General features: G+C 53.0%; 3 protein-coding genes across 17 annotated transcripts in view; 1 reads left to right on the forward strand and 2 right to left on the reverse strand.

The window, feature by feature from the left end:
* Positions 1–5,353: 5,353 nt before the first annotated feature.
* On the reverse strand, positions 5,354–17,195 carry UBL7 (ubiquitin like 7). 7 transcript variants are annotated; one of them, XR_013957743.1, is made up of 14 exons: positions 16,288–16,348; positions 15,745–15,968; positions 15,106–15,225; positions 14,380–14,462; positions 14,188–14,272; positions 13,482–13,539; positions 12,571–12,704; positions 12,197–12,246; positions 11,398–11,565; positions 11,104–11,226; positions 10,573–10,736; positions 6,979–7,038; positions 5,871–5,968; positions 5,383–5,409 (listed from the first exon to the last, which is right to left on the reverse strand). XR_013957743.1 is itself a non-coding variant. In XM_080626307.1 (12 exons), exons 2-11 carry the CDS (start codon positions 15,926–15,928, stop codon positions 10,599–10,601), a joined length of 1,143 nt encoding a protein of 380 aa, XP_080482433.1. In that variant the 5' UTR covers positions 15,929–15,968; positions 16,288–16,348; the 3' UTR covers positions 6,838–7,038; positions 10,573–10,598. The 7 variants fall into 7 exon arrangements, 4 of the variants coding, with proteins under 4 accessions (XP_080482433.1, XP_080482434.1, XP_080482432.1 ...); XR_013957742.1 differs by lacking the exon at positions 5,871–5,968 and having other exon boundaries at positions 5,354–5,409; XR_013957744.1 differs by lacking the exon at positions 5,383–5,409 and having other exon boundaries at positions 5,518–5,998.
* Positions 15,865–18,914, reverse strand: LOC308225413 (actin, cytoplasmic type 5). Of its 4 annotated transcripts, none has more exons than XM_080626300.1 (3): positions 18,515–18,748; positions 17,102–18,256; positions 15,865–15,968 (listed from the first exon to the last, which is right to left on the reverse strand). In XM_080626300.1, the coding sequence occupies exons 1-2, from the start codon at positions 18,522–18,524 to the stop codon at positions 17,115–17,117; spliced, it is 1,152 nt and encodes a 383-aa protein (XP_080482426.1). In that variant the 5' UTR covers positions 18,525–18,748; the 3' UTR covers positions 15,865–15,968; positions 17,102–17,114. The 4 variants fall into 4 exon arrangements, with proteins under 4 accessions (XP_080482426.1, XP_080482427.1, XP_080482429.1 ...); XM_080626301.1 differs by lacking the exon at positions 15,865–15,968 and adding an exon at positions 16,750–16,844; XM_080626303.1 differs by lacking the exons at positions 15,865–15,968; positions 18,515–18,748 and adding an exon at positions 18,761–18,914 and having other exon boundaries at positions 16,877–18,256.
* Positions 18,915–19,001: 87 nt separating this feature from the next.
* The window catches only part of ARID3B (AT-rich interaction domain 3B), a 33,391-nt gene continuing 29,120 nt past the window's right edge, over positions 19,002–23,272 (forward strand). For 5 of the 6 annotated variants that reach the window (XM_080626676.1, XM_080626677.1, XM_080626674.1 and 2 more), the window contains exons 1-2: positions 20,478–20,605; positions 21,769–22,448. In XM_080626676.1, coding sequence (XP_080482802.1) covers positions 20,545–20,605; positions 21,769–22,448 — 741 coding nt within the window. In that variant the 5' untranslated portion in view covers positions 20,478–20,544. Of the gene's footprint in view, positions 19,133–20,477; positions 20,606–21,768; positions 22,449–23,272 lie in introns of those variants that run through there. The other variant, XM_080626678.1, reaches the window with a different exon arrangement.

Consider the following 23,272-nt stretch of genomic DNA (forward strand, 5'->3'; position numbering starts at 1 on the left):
GTGAGCAGAATAGGAGAACCCCATGGGGAACTGGGAAGGCTGAGAGAGACGCAGCTGCGCTCTTTAAAGTTGGTATTGAAGCACGGAAGCTAGAGCCAGGACTGCTGTGCTCCTGCAGATGAACAGTGGCAGGGCAAGGGGGGCAGTTTGAAGGAAGCAAGAAACTAATGAGGCAGCTAATGGTGAATTTTAAGGACCCACAGGAATTCCCCCATCAACTTGAAACACAGGGTTTCATCTTTCCCTTTAAGCAAGCATCTGCTCGGGTAATGACAGGATGGTAACACAGGGAGCATTCTGCTTTCTCACTTTCAGCCCTGGTAAGTCCCAGCCTTGAATCACTTTGTGTTCTTGCTCACCTCGAAACAACAGCCTCTTTTCCCCCCACCAGAGGTGGCCCCATTGCTCCCAGAGGTGCTAAACCCCATTATCACTTGTTTTCTTGCAGAGAAGCCTTCCAAAACCCCATCTCACTCATTCAGACTCTCACACAGTCGGGGTGACAAAGAAACACCATTTGTACATCAACAGCCTGAGCCACACAGCCCAGGCTGGCTCCGTTAGAAACACGGGACTTAGCATTCTGCACCACCCCAAATTTGGGCTCCACTATGAGAGCTGCATACGTTATGATCTGCTTTGCCTTTTATGACACGATGCAGCTGGTGGGCTGGGAAATGGGCTTTCAACTCCCACTCTTGACTGAGTTGCCAACTGGAAACACAGAAGGGTTCTGATCAGAGCTGAACGAGGAGTTTCTGCCTCATTAGAACAGTAAATCCTTTGCTTTTCCCTCTTCCTCTGCCCCCATTGAAACCAGCTGGGCACTCTGTATGGTTTGCTTTTAGGGGTGCTTTTCTTCCTACCTACAGCTAAACACAGGGCTCCTGTGTGCAAAATTCAGCTTCAAACTGCCGCAGGACTTTAGAAGCATTCGGCTCTGGGCTCTTTTGACTTCAACACGAGACCACTCCATCTCCTAGATCAGGAGCTGAGCCACCTCGTGAATATAACTGTATCATGGTCCTGGATTCAGAATGATGCTGTAGCATCATCTCCTGAGACTCAGGAGGCAGCCTGGTGCCTAAAAATGAAAGACAAAGCTGTGTGAGATCACTGTCTGCGGCTCAGCAGAGGAGCCTGCAGCAGGGGAGGAAAAAGTGAGCGGTGGAACATGAAAATACACAGGAACATCCCACCCAAAGCAGTGGTTACAGCTCTTCAAATGAATGGGGTGCACCAAAGCTGAGCTTTCACCCACTGCTGCCTCCAGAAGCTACAGCTCCCCTTAGCATCCTTTCTCCTCCCCACAAGCTCCTTCAGGGCAGCAGCAGCATGAGCCTGACTCCAGCTGCAGGAACATCAGGACAACACTGGGAAAGCAACTCCAACAGCTGGGCAACATCTGCAGGGTCAAGTGGCAGAGTAGGAGAAGAACCCACCATGAGCCCTTCCCACAGGGAGGGCTGTCCTGCAGCACACACAGCACAGTGCAATGCTCCCATGGTGCTCCCAAGCCCACCTTGTGTGCTTGGGAAGAGCATAGAGCTGATGTCAGCGTTGCGGGAGGTGCTGAACACAGAACAGGGCCCTGAATACACCCCAAAACCTGCTGTGCATTGACTACACACCCACCCAAAGCAGGCAAGTGCTCTTGTGAGAGAGTCTGTTTGCTCAGCCACATCCCATGTCCTCCACTAGCCAACAAGGAGTGTTGACACAAGCAATGTGATTCCAGGCACAGCCCCTCCTGCAGAGGTTTCCATCTGCTTCCCTCAAGTATCAGAACTTCCACGGTGCAACTTATGTGCAGCTTTTTCCAGATCATGCTGCTTGGTTCCAACACAGATCAGGAGCAGCTTCCCCCAAGGAACTTGTAAAAAGCATCAAGCACAGATTTTCCTCGGGAGGAACAGTTCTATTCATCACTGCAGACAGGCTGCTGGATGTTTGTGGCCCAGGCAGTGTAACTGTTATGAAACCTCCCTTTTTACTCCTCATTAGAGAGGAGCTGAATACCTTGTCAATGACAGGAGCAGTGGGACTGAGCACCCTCAGCAAGCGTGCTGATGACACTGAGCTGTGTGGCGCAGTGACACGCTGGAAGGGATGGGATCCAGAGGGACCTGGAGAGATGGGACCATGAGAACCTCATGGAGTTCAACAAGGCCAAGGACAAGGTCCTGTCCCTGGAGCAGGGCAATCCCAGCACAAACAGAGGCTGGGGGAGTCTGGAGGGAGCAGCCCTGAGAAGGACTTGGGGGTGTTGGGTGAGAAGCAGCTCCCCATGACCCAGCCTCAGTGTGTGCTTGAGCCCAGAACCCCGCCGTGTGCTGGGCTGCACCCCCAGAGCGTGAGCAGCAGCTCAGGGAGGGGATCCTGCCCCTCTGCTGGGCTCTGGGGAGACCCCCCCTGCAGTCCTGATCCAGCTCTGGGGCAGCAGCACAAGAGGGACGTGGAGCTGCTGGAGCGAGGCCAGAGGAGGCCATGGAGATGCTGCGAGGGCTGGAGCAGCTCTGCTCTGGAGCCAGGCTGAGAGAGCTGGGCTGGGGCAGCCTGGAGAAGAGAAGGCTCCTGAAGGGGAGACCTCAGAGCAGCTCCAGTGCCTAAAGGGGCTGCAGGAAACCTGGAGAGGGGCTTTGGACAAGGGCCTGTAGGGACAGGCCAAGGGGAATGGCTTTAACCTGCCAGAGGGGAGACTGAGATGAGCTCTTAGGCAGAAGCTCTTCCCTGTGAGGGTGCTGAGGCGCTGGCACAGGGTGCCCAGAGAAGCTGTGGCTGCCCCATCCCTGGCAGTGTTCAAGGCCAGGTTGGACACAGGGGCTTGGAGCAAGCTGCTCTAGTGGAAGGTGTCCATGCCTGTGGCAGGGGTTGGAACTGGAGGAGCTTTAAGGTTACTTCCAACACAAACCTTTCCAAGATTATTCACAAGAACATAGCAATTACCTTGGCCTGACCCCAGGCTAGGAATGTGACCCTGGCAAACAAGCGGTAGAAGCGGTAGATGTGACGAGTTTGAACACAGACCAATCTTCCATGGAAAGAAAAACATCAACACCACAAGCATTCCAATCCCTGCAATAGCGAGGCAACATCTTTCCTCTGTTGTGTCTTCTCCTCCACAACCAGACAAGCACATCTCAATCTTTGGCTGTTATCAGCGATGGCAGCTTCAGGTGATGCAAAGAGACCTTTCTGACCACGGAACAAGGGCTGAGGATGCTCACCAGGCCTGTCATGCCACGTGTGTGCATGTGCTTCCATAGTCCCTCCCTAGATAAGATCGTGAGACTGCACATTGTGACACAGAGCATGGAAAATCCTCCGGGACACTGGTGCAGGATGAGCCAATGTCCCATGAGGCTGGGACACGAGTATAGGGCTTTGGAAGATCAGAGCTTCTATGTCTTACCCCTTGCATTATGCCTTTGGGAACAAGTTGATTTACAAGCATGGACTTGAGAGGAAAAGAGCAAAACTGCACTCCCTGTTTCTTTTGGCACTGACCAACAGGTCTTCCAGACGACAAAGTGAGGTGGGAAGGAAGCAAAGCAGATCATTCATCTGCAAGCTGCTGCATTCTGCTTTCAACACCCAAATCCTCCTACCCAGCTCACATCCCTTGCAGGACAGCACAGTAAACCTATTGCCCCAGGAAGCACCATTAAATGTGTCAGAAGCCCTCATATGCTAAATGCCAGCCCCAGGGCTTGAAAAGTGAGGCAGAGAAGGGGTGAAGGAATCATGTGTCCCAGGACATCTTTTTCTAGGTGACATGGTCCAGTGTGAGGCCTCCCTGCCCGTGGCAGGGGCTTGGAACTGGATGATCTTTAAGGTCCTTTCCAACCCAAACCATTCTATGATTCTATGCCCAAGGAAACCAGAGCCATGTCGCAATCTCCTTGGAGAGCAGCACAAACCCCCTCACTGGGACTCCCCTTCTCCAGTGCTTTCCCCTCTGGTGCTGAGGGGACCCCCAGGGTCACCCCACCAGCACCTCCCAGCCTAGAGCTTCACAACACCCATCCCAGGAGCTCGCAGAGGTGCCGCCATCTAAATAACCCTCTTCTTTAAGCACCCATCTGCCTGGCGAACGCATTCACCTGAGTGTTTGTCACATTAACAGCAGCACTGGCAACCGCTGTTCAGTGAGAGCTCCCTGACGGAGCAGGAAAGCAGGTAAAGCAGATGCACATCCGTGACACCGACAGCCAAACGTGGGCACCCCTCAGACACAGATGCCAAAGGCTTTAGGCAGTGTAATAAAACCCAGTGCAGAGCCCAACATAGCTAAAAGGATGTTAAAACTAAAAAGAACAGCAATAAGTCGCTTTGTCGAGGCTGACCCACCACAAGAGCTGCAGGTTGATATATTAATGCTGCACAATGTATCAGCTCTGGCTTCCTATTAAGGTGCAGCAGGCCAGGCTGTGTTCTGCTTACCTGGACTTCTTGATGGCTCTTTTCTCAACTGCTGTGCTCCTCTGGTTCCTGCCAGGGCCTGGATTCCAGGGCAGCATCACCCCGTGCTGCAGAGCAGCCACCACGCTCTCCTGTGGAACACTATGTTTCAGCAGTGGGCAAAGCAGCCTCCTCAGCAACACTGATTCCCACTGAATGGCCCTAAGAAAGGTCCAGCCCTGCCATCCCATAAGCAAGCTTATAAGCCCCCTTTCTCATCTCCATTAAATCCACACAGTCCTCGTGGTAAGACACAAGTTCAGGTTCACTCCACAATCTGCTCTCCCATCCCCTGCCATAACATGGGTTGGAATTGAAGTCCGCATTTTCCTCTAAGGAACTAAGCAAGTTACCTGGTTCTCAGGAAGCCACTTCAAACTGCTGCTGGGAAACATGCCAGTGGAGTCTCTTACAAGCTCACCAGGCATGTTAAGATGAAGCTCAGGGAAGTAAACTACTTGACAGAGATCACAGTGACCTCGTATAGTGTTTGAGTGCTTCCAGCAGCACTATCTGTCTCGCCAGGAAGGGAGAGGCAGCTCAGAAGTGGTCCATCTCCTGCTCCTCCTTCCCAGCTCAGTCCCTGCTGGCCAGCTCTCAGCCAAGTGACGCAGAAGGCAAGTGCCTGCAGATCAGCACTGTTCTTGGCTCTCAATCCAGAGCCTGTTTGGTGACACGAAGGCTCAGCACCACAGATGCGCTGGTTTCTCTTCCCATCAGATGCAGGAAGCTCTTCATTTCTCCCAGCAGGACAGTGGGAACAGCTCAGGAGCTGGGTTTTACCTTGAAAGTCTCAAAACTCTTGTAGAGGACACTGGCCCAGGTAGGAAAGAGCTGCCCTTCCTTGTGCAGGCTTCATGCCTGTTACCTGCTTCCTGGTTTTTCAGCATCCAAATCACTTCCATGCAACTCAAGTGGGAAAGCCACACGCAAGTAGGTCACAGACGACTGGGAGGGGATGAAGAGAAGGATGAAAACATGAGGTGGAAAAAGAATAAATGGACATGAACTTGCTTGACCAGACACCAGCTGGAAGGATCCACGGGATGATTGAGTTAGGTGTAACTGAAGATCCTTTGGGATCAAAGCATTTAATGTCAGGGAGTTATAGCTGAGAAAGGAATCCTGTGGAGTCAGGGCTGTAAACATTTCATCCCTTCCCTGGAATGCGGCCATACCCAAAGCACTTGCACACAGGGTAAACAGTGTGAGTCTGCTCTGCAGGATTCCAGGGGGATTACAGAGCAGCAGTGCCACCAGCAACACCTTCTGCTTTAGCAAGAGTGACAGGTTCCTTCCTACTGTCCTTGTCACCTGGTGCTGCTTCAGTCCTAGGCTCCCAAAACTGAAACCTCAGAGCTTTACAGAACTATCACACCCCCTTTGGAGCGTGGCATCCCACAAGTTACCTGTGAAGCAGCCCCATGGCTGCACATCTCCTTCCAGCTGCGGAACACGCTTGTGGGTCATGGACTCTGAAGCTGTGGCCAAGCCACAGGACTCCTTGCTGCAGGGTACAGGGACACTACAAGTCTCTCTGGGTTTAAAGAAACAGGTTGTTTGGGTCTGTGAACTATAAACACCCCGTAGCCAGCTCTAAAAGCCCCTAAACCTCAGCCAAGTGGATGCTGGAAAACCTCTTCCAGATGGATCTTTCTCTATTCATCCTGTTCTTATGTTTCTTCTGCAGCATCTGCTATTGGCCACTGCAGGAAGGCAGGCTCTGATCCTACATAACCCATCTGATGCTTTTATCACACCTTGAGTGGAACCCCACAGCTCTGCAGCTTCCCCTCAAACACAACAGCTAAGCTAATGCACCCTGCTGAATCAGTGGGCCACACTCTTAAGGTGTCTTTTTCCCCCACCACTGAAATAAGAAGCCTCAAAGTGGTTTTGGGACAAGCATTCTGTGCGCTGGCACCCTGGAAATCAGCTCAAGAGACTGCGTGGTCAGAAATGCTCCCCAAACTCCCTGTTCCCACCTTAAAAGCATTGGAGAGGGAGTTTGTTTCATGCTGTTTGAAGTTTCCAGGCTCAGTTCAAGAGGATTGGAGTCAGGAAGCTTCGTGTTCAAAGCCAGTGGCTCAGCCATTGTCTTGGCTTCAAAGGGTAGAGCAGGGGATGTTTATCATCTTCCCCCTGACCTTTCCTTTTGCTTACCATACTCTTGAACACAAGCATCCTTGTAAGGCAGAACTGGAACTACACGCACTGATTTAGAAACACTGATTTAGAAATATCAGAATATTATAAATATAGAAAAAAAATAGCAGGAAATAGACATATTTTCATAGCGTGACATTTTTAGTACACTTCTGCTTTCACCAATAGTCAGTTGCCTTAAAATCATGCTGCTTTATTGTGATGAGCTCAGTGAGCATCACAAGGACAGTTCCTTAAAAGGATGCTTTGTGGCTAAAATCAGAGCTTCCCTCTTCTAAAGAAACACATTGGTTCTTGCAAGGAAAGGGACTAAATCCCCCCTGGAGGCTGCCCTGTCCTTTGGGCTCTCACCTTATTCCTCATCAGTTGTCCCAGCATCAGTAAAACCTTCCTCCTTCCTCCAAAGTTTGCCTGAGAAAGAGGAAGATCAAGACTTCATTACTGCAAAGGAAACAATAAAAGAGGGGTCCTGCTGCTCCCTCTTCCCTTTGCCTGCCCCTTGGTGAGACCATTTAGCTCATGGGATCAGCACAAAGCTAACAGAAGGAAAACCGAACAGGATTAGGTGTTTCTGACACTGGCATTCCCACAAGGACAAAGCTGAAAGCAGCCAGGAAACCACTGAGCCCTTTGCAAGGAAATCAAGCTGATGTTCAAGGGCTCTGCCAGACACATTTGCTGCTGCTGCTCACATGGATGTACCCTAGAAATCCTGCGAGAGATGCTGAGCACTGGAGAAAGGCACCTTCACCAGGCTTGTGAATCAGTGGCCACGATGGCATTGGGATGGATAGGCCTCCAGCTCCTGCACATTGAGCTCGGTAGAACACCACCACTGGCTTAAGTTGCTCTGCTGCCTTTCCCAGCTCAGGAATTGGTTCCTGTGGCAGGGTCCTTCAAGCAGGAGACACTAAGAGCCTCTGTTTGGCTGGGGGAGCAAGGAAGAAACATTTCTTCCTAAATCCTGGAGAAATGGAAGGATGAGGGGAAATCGCTCCAACACCGGTCATTTGGAGCCAGAAAGCAAGGCTGGAGAGCTAGAAACCTTGGCACTTTGTGATCTGATCCAAGCACACCCACACCAGAGAGACTGTGTCTACAATCACTATCTCAGACACCAACTTCTGCTCCTGGGATAGGTTCTGCCCTTTGTGTTCACTTCACGCATGGTTGTAAAAGCAGAAGATGGAGGTGGGCAGTCACACAGGCTGTGGGACTGCAAAAGCCATCAGGATGCAAAGCCTGGGACATCGTGTTCTGTCTCAATTTCATCCTTTGGCTGGAAATCCACCCCATCACACACACACACAACACTGCTTTGCTGCTCATGGAGACAGGGAGCTCAGGACTGTCTTAGAGAGAGTGAAAAAGCCATCAGAGGTGGCCAAAGTAGAAAAGCAGAGCACATCTGGTTACAAACAACAAGGTTATAGGAGTACAAAGAGCTGCTGCCACTACTCTTGTACACACCCAGTCACTGCTTCCCATCACCTCACTGCAGGCAAAGAAGGAACGGAACCAAAAACTTCTTTTACGTCAGACCCAGAAAGTCCCTACTGCAAGTGCTTACACTGGGGAACTGTGCTCTGAGCCCCAAGGGTCAGCCAAGCACCTCCCAGTCTGCTCCTGCAGCAGCGTCAGTGATGCTTGGTTGGTGAACAGAGCGTGGCGGATGCAGGAAGCAGGTAAGTCCCACTGAGAATGGATGCACCTGTAACCCAAACCTAGAAGGACCAACCTAAGCTGGTGCAGGAGAAGGAGGGGAAGGTGTCAGGGCAGCAGCACCAGGGATGGAGCACAAGGAACAGGCAGGAGTCAGCACATCACAACTTCCCTGCAGGAAAGCAGTGCTCGCCTTGCTGCTGCAGAGCCAGAGCTGAGGATCCCTGAGCTTCCACCCTCCTACAGGAGCTGCTGCAGCAAAGTTTCCCCTCCTCCTCCTCCTTTTCCTCCAGCACCAGCCCTGCAAGTGCCAGGCAGAGCCTCTCTTCCCATCCCTGCATCTCTAAATCTGCCTGGTTGCTGAGCATGTCTATTCTAGGCAGCCAAAGGCAGGCGAGATGAGGGAAGCGAAGCGCACGCAGCAGCCGCATCGTGAACAGCATCAGTGCCAAGTTCTGCTCTGCTATAGCCAGTTCAGACAGAGAAGGTGGCTCATGTGGTGCTCCAAGCCAAGTATCACAATTTGCAAAAGAAATCAGGAAAAAAGTTCTTTCTATTCAAAATAGCCAGGCAATTCTCAATTATCTGGGACACAGGGAAAAGCAGAAATAGCCATTATAAGGGAAGAATGCTAAATGTGGGTCGACAAAGTGATCAAACCCTAGAAACGAGCTCAGGACAGAAAAGAAATACCATTTTGGGACACCAATAACCCCAAGCTGAGGATTGACATGGAACAGCAAAGCAAACCAGGCCCCCTGCTCCCAGAGCAAGTCCTGCCAGCCCTGAGCAGGGCTGGGAGAGCCAGCTTGGGGCAGCAGCATCTGCAATACAGCTAATCCCGGGAGGATGGAGGGCTGACAGCAGGGCTTGTCCCCAGAGTGGAGAAGGGAGGGAGGACACTGGGCAGATGCTGTGCACTCCCCCAGCAAAGCAAGGAGTGAAGGCACCAGGGATGGGGGCTAATGAATCAGTTTTCACCCATGTCAAATCAGAGCCATCGTCTGGCCTGGGTGGGTGTATCAAGTCAGGAAAGCTGGTTATGTTCATCACATCCTATCTCCTACATATTGAAAAATTAAAGCTGTCCCTCCCCTCCTGAGAGACTTAATCCTCTAGACAGGATTAAAGTCTATCAGTCAATGAGCTACACCCTGGAGAGAACAACTCAGCTGGGTGAGAGCTGAGATCCTATCAGCAAGCGCTTGGAGAGGAATTAGAGGGGAGCACAGGCAGCCTGAAGGTAGAAGAGCATTATCCACTCTTAGCTTCCCGGCTAATGCATGATGGCATTCCAGGCAAACCAGCTCCCTCTTCCATGCCTTGTTAATCTCAATGATACATTCAGAGTGAAGCCTGGCCCAGCTCTGGCTCTTCTCAGTTCCCATTGACTGGAGTTGTCTTTGCAGCTCAGGTCCTTGGGACCCCCAACACAGTCCCCAGGATAAGAAGACACTCTGTAGCCAGACTAACCTGTGGCAGTCACAAAGCACTTGTCCCAGGTCATTCACCAGCATCTCACACTCTGGCAACTGCCTCAACCCTCATGCTTCTCATTTACTCCTTTTACTGTCACCTCGTGGTGGCCATGATCTCCTGCACCTTGTTCTGAGCTTGCAGGACTCACCAGCTTCACCCAACACAACGCTCCAAGAGACGTGATGCTTCTCTGCAGCAGCTTCTTGGAGCTCAAGCAGCTCTTTCGTGCTGGCTTAACTCCTGGCAGGAGGCTGTGCAGGTCAGCTACACCTCAAGCAAGGCTTTAACAGATACAGGTACTCCGTTAGAGGAGTGCCCTCTGCTGATAGAACAGTCCTACAACAGGGAAAACATTGCTCTCCAGTTCCGTCCATGCCATGAGAACACAACCCAGGACAGATCACAACCCAAACAACAGGCAAGTGAATACAGTCCATTTAATACAGTTCAACACAGAGGGGCCACAACAGCAACACAAGATGGACTGAGGCATGTTAGGTGGGCAGGAATGAAACAACAGGCAGGAGAATAAGACTGCAGAACATCTCTCCAACACACAGAGCCACCTCTTTCTCCATGCTGGACCAAGTCCTGAGGTCTTGTCCCTGGTGGCCAGGAGAAGGAGGCTGAAGAGGGGTATGTGGAGGAGCTGCCCTCACCCAAACAGGAGCACACTGCCCACCTGCAAGGAGAGGAGCAGCCACCCCAACTGCTCCATGCTGGAGAGAGGAACCCCAGTGCAGAGAAGAGTTTCAGTGCCAAGTCCCAGAGAAGGAATGTCAGAGCTGCCTCAGCACAACTCACCAGTGCAGCTTCTCCTGCCCGAGAAGCTAGGGAGCTCCACCAGCAAAGATGAGCTCCAGGGCAGCCTGAATGTCCCCTCCAGTGGCCTGCAGGGCTCGGAGGCTCAGCTCATCATCATGGATGCCCATGTCCCGCAGCTGCTGAAGCTGTGGTTGCCACTGGCTCTACAGACAGGAAACAAAAGCAGCTAAGGGTAGGTACAAGTGTCCAAGTGGAAAGAAACCAGACTTTCCCACAGCCCACTCTTCCACACTGCACTCTCCCACCTCTCTCAAGCTCCCATGTGCAATGTTAAGTGTGCAAACAGATCTTGAAAGCTCAAAGCCTTGCTGAAAACTCCCCAAATCCGCCACTTCCACCCAGTACTTGAGCATTGGTCTATCAGCCCTCCTGCAAGAAGCACTTCTTTAGTGATGCCCCTTTCTGCTCTGCCTCAGGAGGCAGCAGGAAGAACCACTCCACCCTGCAACACTCAATGCAATACAGGCCTTTCCTTCGTGGGCTGTGGAAGGAAGAGCCTGCCACACTGACCTGCAGGCTGGGCTGCCCCGAGGCTTGCAGGGCATGCTGTAAGGCCTGGCTGAAGAGGTCATTGGTGATGGGTGTTCCTGACTGGACACTGGATGACATTGGGGAGGTCCCAGAGGAATGACCCTAGGAGGAAATAAGTTGTACATGAAGCAGAACACTTGGCACAGGAAGCAGTGCCTGCTGCATCCCCCCATCGTGCTTACTGGAGCCCATATGGAAGAACTCAGCCCAGACCTGAGCAGGGTCTGCCCTGGTTCTGTGCCCCAGGAGGCCCTCCCAGTGCTGCCACTGTACCTGGGTGCCAGGAGTGGGTGTGTGGGAGCTGCTCTCTGGGGTGCTCGCCAGTGCCAGCGCGGTGGCCAGCTCGCTCTGGGTGATGGGCCGGGGCCCAGCAGCCCCAGTGTAGCCAAGGGAAGCCGGGCGGGAACCAGAGGTGCTGCTGGATGGTGTGGATCTGGTGCTCTGCACGGAGGAAGAGGAAACAAAACCACCTCAGATGTTGGCGTCCATGTCCCAGGGACATCTGGCTGGTGTGCTCCTTCCCAGGGCTTCCTTTCCTGCAATACTTGCAAGTCACAAGAGCAAAGCTTTTAAAAGCTAGCCATGGCAGAAGTGGATGTGCTTTTTCCCACAAACCTTTCAATGTATCATCCATCAGCTTAAAACCAAAGCATTCTTAGCCTGTAATAAAACAATTAGCTGTTAACTGGAACCTTTTTGGCCTAAATATGCAATTTCTCTTATAAAATACTTTGCCCTTTGGAAAGTTCCCTATATGGCAAAAGGAGGGCAGGGACAAACACTCCCACCCTTCTCAGTCACACTCATCCATCATCCATGCACAACCCTCTGCATCAATCTGGCCATCAAGCTGAGGACAAGTGCTGTCCCAAGTTGTGCTTCTGCATTGTTCTCTTGGGACCCTACCTCAGCACTCAAGAAAATCCTACCACGAACAGCATCCAAGCACACCACAGTCCGTGCCTGTCTCCAGGATACCCCTAGAGCAGCTTGTGATGTTCATGAAACAGGAAGAAAGAAAATCTTTGCAGGCTTTAAGGGCAAGTCCATTCCACCCCATTTGGCTGCTTACCTGGTGGAAGTCATCTTCATCATCAGAGAGACCTTCGAACAGAAAGCCACCTGCAACAGAAGGGAGAATCACATGGAGAACAGTGGTGCTGGCAGGAATCGGACACCAGATGAGAATCCCATGGAGCTCTTGGCCACACAGCTAGGACAGCCCCAGCCAACACACTGCTTAGGACAGAGGCCTCAGCACCAGCAATTTCACGTGCAGCAGGTCACAAAACAGAGGCCACACACAGGACTCTCCTACCAACAGTCATCACACACACTTGGCTGGGAGAGGCCCTGAGGCCAACGTGTGTCAGCACAGCTTTGCCTGCAAATCCTGCAGCACATCCTTTCTGCAGAGTCCCCACTCAGGTGTGTGGCTGAACGTACCTGGCATGTCCCGGTAGGAGCCAGAGGACATGCCCCGGGAGGATGTGTCCGGCGCTGGGAGCGGGGTGCTGCCAGCCACCGAGTGCAGGACAAGGACAATGGCATTCACCAGGGCAGGGTGAGCTGGAATTAGCCTGGAGAGAGAGAGGAGAATGAATTGTGGACACAGTGAAATGAGCAGTTCCGCACCAGCCAAGACCCTCCAGCACAGCAGTGCCCAGCACTGCCCCACCACTGCTGCCTCTGCCTGGACAGCAAGGTACCTCCCCACACTGTGCCACACAGCTAAAGCAGCTGGGAATCCTTGATCCCACACTGACCCTCCCTTTGTAAGCATGTTTCCTATGCTCTCATAGGAGCAACTCTGTGCTGCGAGCAACCCGATCCAGGTTTGACCCTGGGTAGGACAAGGGGTGATGGGTTCAGACTGAAGTTCAGGTTGGATATAAGGAAGTTCTTTACTGTGAGGGTGCTGAGGCCCTGGCACAGGGTGCCCAGAGAAGTGGCGAATGCTCCATCCCTGGCAGTGTTCAAGGCCAGGCTGGACAGAGCCTTTGGTGATGTAGTCTGGTGTGAGGTGTCCCTGCCCATGGCAGGGGGTTGGAACTGGATGATCTTAAGGTCCTTTCCAACCCAAATCATTCTGCGATTCTATGAAGTCAAGATGATGACAGCCCCATATCCCACTAAATATCCTTTGTTTTAATCCAACAGTGGAGGTAGATGTGTATCAAAGTATCAGCTCCCTCTTTCCTGCTGCTGAGGAAGAAACATCCTATCCTGAATCTCTGGCCTTGTGCATCTGCCTGGCAGGCAGGAGCAGAGCTCTCCAGCCCACCAAAGACCAGCAGCCTATACAACAGCACAACAAAGGCACTGCTTAGTCACTGCATCGGCTTACGTGAACTTACGTGTCCAGCATGTTGGGGTCTGCAAACACTGAAAAGAGATCCTTGTCCTGCAGGACTCCTGGGAGGGACCAGGAAACAAGACGAGAAGGAGACAGGATACAAGAAGCAGGAACCAGTCAAACAGGAGCCATGGGAAACACCAAAGGAATTCATTGTTTTTCAGGAACTGAGTCACTGGCAGACAGTGTAAATACTCTGTCATTGTTCTCTCTGAAGCATTTACGTCTTTCTGGAGAGACTCTGGAGCACAGCCACACATCCAAGGGATGGGGCTTTCCTAGATCCCACAGGCTGTGCTCCAGCACAGACAGCTCCACCTTAAGGGCAGGATTAAACCCGCCTCACTCCAGCCAGGCTGTGACTGCACCCCACAGCTCACCTCCCTCATAGCAACGTGCCAAAAAGCCAAGTAACATCCAGGCCAGAAGAATCCGGATTTAATGAACACACTGCAGCAGGGAGGAAGCATTCATCCCACTGCTCTCCTTTGGGCTCCTTTGGAAGCCATTATCCATTCCCAAACACTACCAACAGAGCACAGCTACAATGGACACATGAGTAGGCACTGACTCTTAATGCTTCACAAAGGGACCAATCTGGCACTTTCTGCAGAGAAAGGGAACTCTCCCTTTCCCCTGGCAGGAATTAAACACAGATTAACTTCATCTGGCTTTCCTCAGATCCTCTGGATCACATCTGGACTCACCCAAAGCAACAGGGTCACTACTGAGGCCAGGAGTAGCTACAATGATCTGATCCAGTGACTCCTTGTTCCCCAGCATCTTGAAGACCTGAGAAGAAATTAGAACAGATCAGCAGAGGCTCCACCGTGGGACTCTCCTCACAGAGAGAGGACAGACAAAAGGCACCAGCCAGCACAACGTGAGGCCCCACTCACTGCATCTCTGTAGGCAGGACTGCTGTGCAGGGCAGTGTGAAGGACCCGGAACTCCCTGACTGCTGCCACCTTATCCACAGGCTCTGAGGGAGGAAAAGCAGACCAAAACACAGTTCTCCCTCTGTCAGCCTTTTTTACGTGCCACTGGGACTTCGACAGCAGTGGTGATTCCTTAATGCCCCTGCATTCAGCTCACCCAGAGAGCCAGGCCCAGACTAATGACTGCCTCAGTACAGTTATCACAACACAATAAGTCACTGCATTCTCAGCTTCCAGACACATAAAAATGCATAGATATATCCTTCTACACACACAAAAGGAGCTGTATTCAAGTGACAGCTCTAACCTAACCCATCTTATTCCACACACACAGATCAGGAACACACACACACACACACACGCCTGCTCATCCCTCAAGCTGAGTAACCAGTCACTTTGCTCCTGGTTCTCTGGTAACACCCTAAAACTGATCATAGTCATTAAGGGATATTCACCGCCCACATTACATAGCTCATTCCTTAAGTCTCCCATCAGCAAGAAAACATAACACCCCTTTGCTGCTGTTAGAGGTGGAGAGTTCCCCCCCAAAACACGCTGATCAACTCCTCCTGCACACCCCACATCAGCCTCCCAGAAACAGCTGACAAGCGAAGCTGTTCCATGGTCACAAGGGGCCCACACTGAACACAGAGCCAAGGAGATCTAAGCGGTACCCGACCTCCTCACCTGGTTTCTGGTCAGGCTCAGGCCAGGACTTGCGCAGGACATGAACGGTGGAGCCCGACTGGATGCCATAAAAATCAAGTGTCTGGTCATCCCTCAGCTTACGGCCACAGTAAATCAGATCTAGGAGAGAGAAACACCTGAAGGGAAACGTCTAAAGATGAACAACTAAAGTTAAACATCTCCAGCACGCTCAGAAAGGACCTGGGGTCTTTAAATGATGACTGCCCAGGGGTTAGTGCTCCCCATGTGCTGGGGTCAGCAGCACAGGGCCTCCATAACACAGGGAAATCGTGCAGCTGAGTCACAGAATGTGACTCTGCCACCTCCTGGAGAAGAGGCCACCTCTCCCACAGACCTCACAAGGACACATTGCTGTAAGTCAGTCAAAAGATGTCTTAACAAGAGCATCAACACTGCAGGAGCACTGTGATCCCAAGCAAACACTATCCGTATCACAAGGCACTAAGGCCACCACAGCGCAGCAGAAGCTCTGAAACATGCCTCGATCCCCTACGCTGTGCTAAGTCTTCCCACCAGCCCAACACCACAAAGCAGAAGGCCATTTGTGTCCTGGCTGCATCAAGGAGAGGAAGAGGTGACCCCAGGCAGCAGCAGGACACAGCCCGTGAAGGCACCCACCGATGAGCTCGGGGTCCGGGACAGACTCCTGCAGCTTGCCGGTGATGAGCTGCTTGAGGTAGGAGATGCTGCACCCCCCGAGCGGGCACTCCCCCAGCTCTGTCTCTGGCAAGTGCAGGATGGATTTGGGAGCCAGGGGCTGATCCGCCAGCTTCACCGCGATGTGCCACTCGGGCAGGGCCATCGCAGCCTCCGCACCGACAGCAGCCGCGCCCGCCGAGAACCTGCCATGGAGGAAAACAAACCGAAGTGAGCCTCTGCGCTAACCAACCACCACACAGACCGCCTCCCCGTGCCGGGAAACGCTAACAGGAGGCCTGCACACCACAGACACGCTGTCAGGTCCCTGCCTCTCTGCCTTAACCAGCGCTAGAGGGGAGGCCCCCGCCAGTCTCAGCACTCAAGCGGAGGAGAAAGCCAAGCGCAAGGCCCGGTTCTCCAGGCAGACACCCCCCCCCCCTCCAGCCCCTGAACCCCCCGTTTGCCGGTGCGGAGACCGGGAGCGAGGGGTCCGAGCGGTGCAAGCCCCTTTCCGCTGCTCACCCCCTCCGCGGGCAGGACCCCGACCCGCGCTCCCCGCGGCCACAGTACCCGCAGCCGGGCCGCGCCGGAGCGGAAGTGCTGCGCGGTGCACGCTGGGAAACCGAGTCCGCCGGGACACGCTGGCTGCAGGGCTGGCCTCCCATTAACAGCGCTGATGGAGGCCGAGCCATCCCCTTCCCGCAGGGAAAGGGGCTCCTGTGGTCCCTACAGCAGGCAGGAGCCTCAGCCCCGTCTCCTGCTCCATCTTGTCACCCTCTCCCCAAAAAGGAGACTCCAGTGCTGCTCCAGCCACCAAACCCCATGCCAGGGAGGCAGCTTTTGGACAAGAAGAGCTGTTTGTGATCTAAAAAAGGCCAAGTTACCATGAAAGTACAAAGCAGAGCGAGAGCCATATCCCAGGCAAGCGTTCCTCACCAACAGTTCTTAAAGTGGCACGAGTAAGAGGTGCCACAACAGGATTTGTGCATCAAACATTTAGGTTTTAAGTCCCACTTTAGGTGCCTGCTTGACTCTGAAACCATGTCCCCATAATCCTTTACAGCAAGGAGGAGCCCACCCTGAAAGAAACCAACACAGCCTCCTGTGGGTTTTAAAGCCTAAGAAGTTTATTTGTTTTCCTACGCAGGAGTCAGTTGTGACCAAGCTAAGGGTGCCAAGTGTAACGTAGTGTCATCCTACCAGTGTTACATTGGAAAAGAGAACCACCCTCGGCCTGCTTCCAAGCCACGAGGAGGAAGAGGAGCAGCCGGGGGGGGGTTCAGCCTAATGGGGGGTTCCATCACTACTTAAACCAAGGATAAGGATCAATTCTCACCCAGGGCATCCCTCTAGAAGCACTTGCGGTGGACAATGGAAGGACCAGACTCATCATACTCCTGCTTGCTGATCCACATCTGCTGGAAGGTGGAAAGCGAGGCCAAGATGGAGCCCCCGATCCACACCGAGTACTTGCGCTCCGGTGGGGCGATGATCTTGATCTTCATGGTGCTGGGAGCCAGGGATATGATCTCCTTCTGCATCCTGTCAGCAATGCCAGGGTACATGGTGGTACCCCCGGACAGCACGGTGTTGGCATACAGGTCCTTGCGGATGTCCACATCACACTTCATGATGGAATTGAAGGTGGTCTCGTGGATGCCGCAGGACTCCATTCCCAGGAAGGAGGGCTGGAATATGGCCTCAGGGCATCGGAAACGCTCATTCCCAATGGTGATCACCTGTCCGTCAGGCAGCTCATAGCTCTTCTCCAGGGAGGACGAGGAGGCAGCTGTGGCCATCTCCTGCTCAAAGTCCAGAGCAACGTAGCAGAGCTTCTCCTTGATGTCCCGCACGATCTCTCTCTCAGCTGTAGTGGTGAAGCTGTAGCCCCTCTCCGTGAGGATCTTCATAAGGTAGTCAGTGAGGTCACGGCCAGCCAAGTCCAGACGCAGGATGGCATGGGGCAGTGCATAACCTTCATAGATGGGCACAGTGTGGGTGACACCATCCCCAGAGTCCATGACAATGCCAGTGGTGCGGCCAGAGGCATAGAGGGACAGCACAGCCTGGATGGCTACATACATAGCTGGGGTGTTGAAGGTCTCAAACATGATCTGGGTCATCTTCTCCCGGTTGGCCTTGGGGTTCAGGGGGGCCTCAGTGAGCAGAACAGGGTGTTCCTCTGGGGCGACTCGCAGCTCATTGTAGAAGGTGTGGTGCCAGATTTTCTCCATGTCATCCCAGTTGGTGACAATGCCATGCTCAATAGGGTACTTCAGGGTGAGGATACCCCTCTTGCTCTGGGCCTCATCACCTACATAGCTGTCCTTCTGCCCCATGCCCACCATGACACCCTGATGCCGGGGACGCCCCACAATGGAGGGAAACACGGCTCGAGGAGCATCATCCCCTGCAAAGCCTGCCTTGCACATGCCGGAGCCATTGTCCACCACGAGGGCAGCGATCTCCTCATCCGCCATGCTACCCAAGCCTGAGGTGAGCAGGAACAGGGAGACATCAGCATCCCTCCTCAGAGAGAGCACAGCAGGAACATCATGGAGCCCTGGCACCTACCCTCATGCATTATAAGCCTAAAAGGATTTATTAGCCTATGGAGCCCCAGCAGCAGTGGTAAGGATTCTCAGACAAGATGGGGTACTGAGGCATCCCAAAAGCCTGCCCCACTGGGCCTGAGTGGAGAGAAGACAGCAGCGAAACAGAACACCCATTCATTCCCCCAACCACATACATTTACCCATGCAGCTCCTCAGAGGACATGCAAGACCCTTCCCCTCCCTCCCCCGGGCCTGAGAGGACCAGCAGGCCTCAAACAATGGAGACCCCCAACAGAGACCCCACAAACGCCTTCACAGGGAACAAAGCCCAGTCCCAACACAAAGCGCTGGCCTCTTCTCGAGCCGGATCTAGAGGCGGGGATCCCGAACCCGACGCCGGGGACCAGACAGGCTGAACCCGGGGCCACCAGAGCGCTCACCTGCGCGCCACCTTACACTCACACCGACACCTCAGCAGCGACTGCCGCACCAGGATCCGCGCCCGCACCTTTATCCCTCCGGAACCGGAAGCTGCCTTACGTTTCTCAATGCAATTGGCTCCCGGGTAAAGAGTAACTCCGCCCTCTTTCTCTCTTCTCCCGCTTCCGGGTGCGCTCGCCTTCCGGTACTCGCGGGACGTACCCGGAAGCGGGGCGGGAGCTTCCGTTTGCCGGGCTCCGCCTCCGCCGCCCCGTTTCCGGTTGCGCTGAGGCGGGGCGGCGCGGGGGTGCGGGGCGGAAGGAGGCAGTGCTGCGGGCGGAGCCGAGCCGAGCCGGCCGCGTAAGGGCGGCAGCGGCCCGGGCCTGCGGGAGGTAACGGACGAGGAGGGGGGGCGGTTGTACCGGCGGAGGAGGGGGGTGCTGCCGGAGGGGGGGGGCGGGATAGGCCTGCACCGGGCCCGATACTGAAGCTGGGGGCGGGGGGCAGGCCTGCACCGGAGCCTGGTACCGGAGCGGGGCGGAGCTGGAGCTCACGGGCGGTTTGGGGGCTGGGTGCAGCCGCCCTTCCCCGGGTGGGTCCCGTCGGAAGAGGGAATTGGTAGCACAGTGGAGGCTGTGGGGCATGGGAGGTCTCCGGTATTACCGGCGGGCGGGGGAGGGTCGTTGTTTACCCTCTTCGGGTTGCTCCGTGGGGCTGGGCTCAGGCTGGCCCCGGCGCTCCCCTCACGCTTTAGCTCTTTCAGGTGTTTCCCAGTGGGAAGGGTCTGTTTTCCCGAGCACTCTCCCCAGCGCCCTGGTCATAAACATTCCAAGCCAGGGGCTTCCTGATGAAAACGCTCTCCCGGGGATTAAAACCCGCACAAAGGCTGGTGCGGGGGGTCCTGGAGCTTAAACTGGATCCTTTCCCTGCCTCGCTTGGGGAAGAGACGCAGAAAGTAAGGGATATCCCTGTTGAGGGGCAAAATGAGTGTTAAAACCTGGAAGGGGTTAACGTTACTGGTTCGGTTGCAGTCGTTATCCTAAACTCGGCCCTGCTATCGCGAGTGAATCACTTGCTGTGAGCACTGCATCTTCCCACTCCTCCTCAAGCTGCCTCTTCCCAATACCACCAATTCTTGCTGAGGGTGTGTTTGCTGGAGCCAGAATTCACCTTTGGGGGGGCTGGGCTCTGGAGAAGCCCCTGTGCATCCATGCATCCACACATGAATCCTGTCGTCAGTTGTACCTGCACTCTGGGAATGCCACGGGTGCTGCATACCAGGGTGGTGCTGCACCTGAGGTGTGTTTGCTCCGCATGGAAACCCACTATCAGCTCATTTATTATTGTTGCATGTACCTGAGGCGTGTAGTAACTGCTCAGTATCACCCAGGTGATGCCTCACCCTGCCTCAGGTGCAACAATATGCAGCGAGGTGTGGGCTGGAGGCTCTCTACCTTGGTTTATGGTTGTGTTGCAACACCCGAACCGGTTCATTGTTGCTTTACTGGGGGAGTGTGTGTGTGGAGCTAGGCCAGATGGCGTATTGTGCCTTCAGAAGGAGTCTAAGAGTCTTTTCAGCTGCCAGGTAATGCGTTATTGCACTAATCCACTTTATATTGTTTCGTTTGCATGCTAAAGCTGTGCTGCTGCTGCTAGATAAAGATGCAAACGCACCAGCCAGACTTTTTACCTCTGTGATGGGCTGGTAGTTAGCACAGGGAAGAGTTTGTGGAGGAGAAATGAGTCGGGCATCGGAGCTGGTGGGCACTTTTGTGTGAGAAACTCCATCTAACCACCTTAGAAGATGACTTCAAGTTGCACTGAGGGTGCTGGAAGTTGCCTTTCACTTTTCAAAGCGGTGTCTGGTAGGTTATTTGTTGTTGTAGAGCAGAACTGGGGCTGGTTTGGAAATGAGTGCTAGCAAAGGAGTCTCTTTTTGAAGTATGTGGCTTGAACAGGGCTGGTTGTAAACAGGGTGGTGGGAGGTGGCCAGGAGCCTGCGCTTGTTTAGAGTTGGCCTTTCCTTTGTTTCTCTAAGCTGGCTGTATTTTGATATCAGTGAACCTTGAAGTGTAGCAAGTGGGATCCATTTAAGCATCTTTCTTTGCATAAAAACAACCCTGAGAAGGCCAGTCTTTGTCAGCAGGTCCAGTTTGTGACACAGGGTCCAAAATACACTCGCTGGTTTTAATGCTCGGGGATTAAAGGCGCAGTCGTCCTTCTAGGATTTAGGCTGGCTCAGAGCTGTGTCTCTGGCTGCAGGCTGCGGTGGTGCTCTTTGCCCAAGAGGAGGCTCAGCACGGGCTTGCTGCGGGTCCAAATGCAGAGCTGAGAGCAATCCTGCAGCTGGAAAAAGCCAGAGGAGGCCATGGTTGGAGCTTGGGATGCACTGGCAACGCTGGGAACCAGAGGCAGGAGCTGCTTGGTGCTCAGCAGTCTGATTCGGGCTACGGTGGTGTTTGCTGGACTCTCATCTTGCTCTCCTTGGGGAAAATAATGGCTAAATGTAGTTGTGGTTTGGAGAATTTTGTAACAAGAAAGATGGCTGAAGCATGAAGAGTTTACTAATGTAATGAAAGCATAAAATGATGTAGATCTAATTGGTGGGCAGTAAATCCCTGCCCGTTTCCCAGTAGAAATAGGGTCAAGCTCATCACCCGGCTGTCTCCTTTTAAGGCAGCATTTTCAGAAGCACCAAGCCCTCAATGTTTAACCTAACATTTCAAAAGTCATTATTTAGCAAGCATAGAAGGAAGAAGTGCTGGGACCTTGGACAAAGGCATTTCAGATGCTGTCTTTGGAGTGTACGAAACTGAGGTTATAGCAAATGTGTTCGGCTTGCAAATACAATTAAACAGTCTGAAAATTGAATGCAAGTTTGAGCCTGAGGCTGTTAAACATGAAGCTGATTGTTTCACGGTCTCCTGCACAGGAAAGAGTATTGGCTTTGCACTCTATTTATCCTCTTCCTGGGGAAAAGATGAAAGCATTTTATATTCATACAGACAAATATTTGTCTATCTTTCAGATTCTGCCAATCTCCCAAGGTCGGAGCTTGAACCCTGCGAGATAAAGTCAAAACCACCCCCCTCTTTTCCCAGCCATGCAAACTGCGGGATGAAGCTGGAAGCTGTGGTCGAGCAGCTGCAGAAGCAGCAGCAGAAGCAGCAAACGCCTCTGCAGATGGATTCCAGGGAGAGACAGCAGAGGCAGATGAGGGAAGCCCAGCTGCTCTACACTCAGCAGCTGGCTGTACAGCAGGCTGTCCTAGCAGCCACATCTGGCAGGGCTTCAGGTGGCTCCACTGTTGGTCCCTTGGCCAGAGGCCCACCTGCAGCCGGAGCTACGCGAGCTTTTGATCAGAGCAGCATGAATTCTGAGCCAGAAGAGGAGGAGGAGGATGAAGAGGAGGAGGAGGAAGAAGAGGAAGAGGAGGAGGAAGAAGAAGGGGGTTTAGAAGGCGGCGATCTTGAGGATGGCGCTAATGTGACTGGGAAAGAAACCTGCTCTGCTCTGAAATATTTCCATGCTCCCAAAGTTACCCATCACAACCAAAGAGTGGCTTCTACCTCGAATCCTCTTCCAGCATCGGGGCTCCAGCGGGGACAGCAGGGCAAGGAAGAACAGGGTAAAGACACTACTAAGCAGCCGTATGCCGGTTCCCCGTCTGGACGCCAGAACTGGCGCTTGGACGAGCAGCTCAAACAGGTCAGTGTTAATGTTACTTCCTTCTAAGAAAACCCAGATTCAGCCAGACCAAGAGTTTCTTTAGCCTGGTACCCTGTTACAGGAGCTTTGGAAAGTGTGGGAGAGCAGGGCGTGTGCAGAGTAATGCTGCCCTGGTGTGTTCTTTCAGGTTTGTTCTGTTATAAAGAGATAGCACAAGAGCTTGATTTGCTTCACAGATACAGATCCCCCACACTCTCAGAACCTTTGTGAGTAGGTAGAAGTTTGATCCTTGGCTCGTTTATTATCTTCTGTCTCCCTGCTGCACTGCCATTCAGAGGGAGCAGGCTGGTGCTATATTTATTTTGGGTGCAGACACTTGCCTGCTAATGCCTCAAGTTATTTCACATCTATAGCCCCTTTGTGTAAGACCTGGGGGATGCTGTGATGTTGGCTGGATTTCTGGTTTGTGGTGTGGGCAGGCAGGGAAGAGCGTACGTCCTGATCCTTTGGGGAAGCAGAGCCACTGTGTTTCATGTGTGGGAAGGGAAGTACTAACTTGCTACTGCTTGATTTTGGCAGGAGGTTAATTCTGTCTTTGAATGAAGAATTACTACTGCTTGTAGGTAAACGCCAGAGGATCAAGGATTCTTTTCTAAGTGGGTATTTTGGTTAATGTAGCACTTGGGTGCTGTTTTGTTCCAGAGCTAACTTGATCGGACTGTCAGAGACTTACACAGTATTTATATGTATTGAAATTGAGCTAAAGGACTGCATGCTTTAAATAAAGGTAAAGTAGGACTGAATTGTCTTTTTCTACAGATGTTAACCTGAGTGTGAAGAGAGTTTGCTTCAGATAGAGTTCT

Source organism: Psittacula echo (assembly GCF_963264785.1).
Source record: "Psittacula echo genome assembly, chromosome: 10".
In the NCBI taxonomy this organism is placed as follows: domain Eukaryota; kingdom Metazoa; phylum Chordata; class Aves; order Psittaciformes; family Psittacidae; genus Psittacula; species Psittacula echo.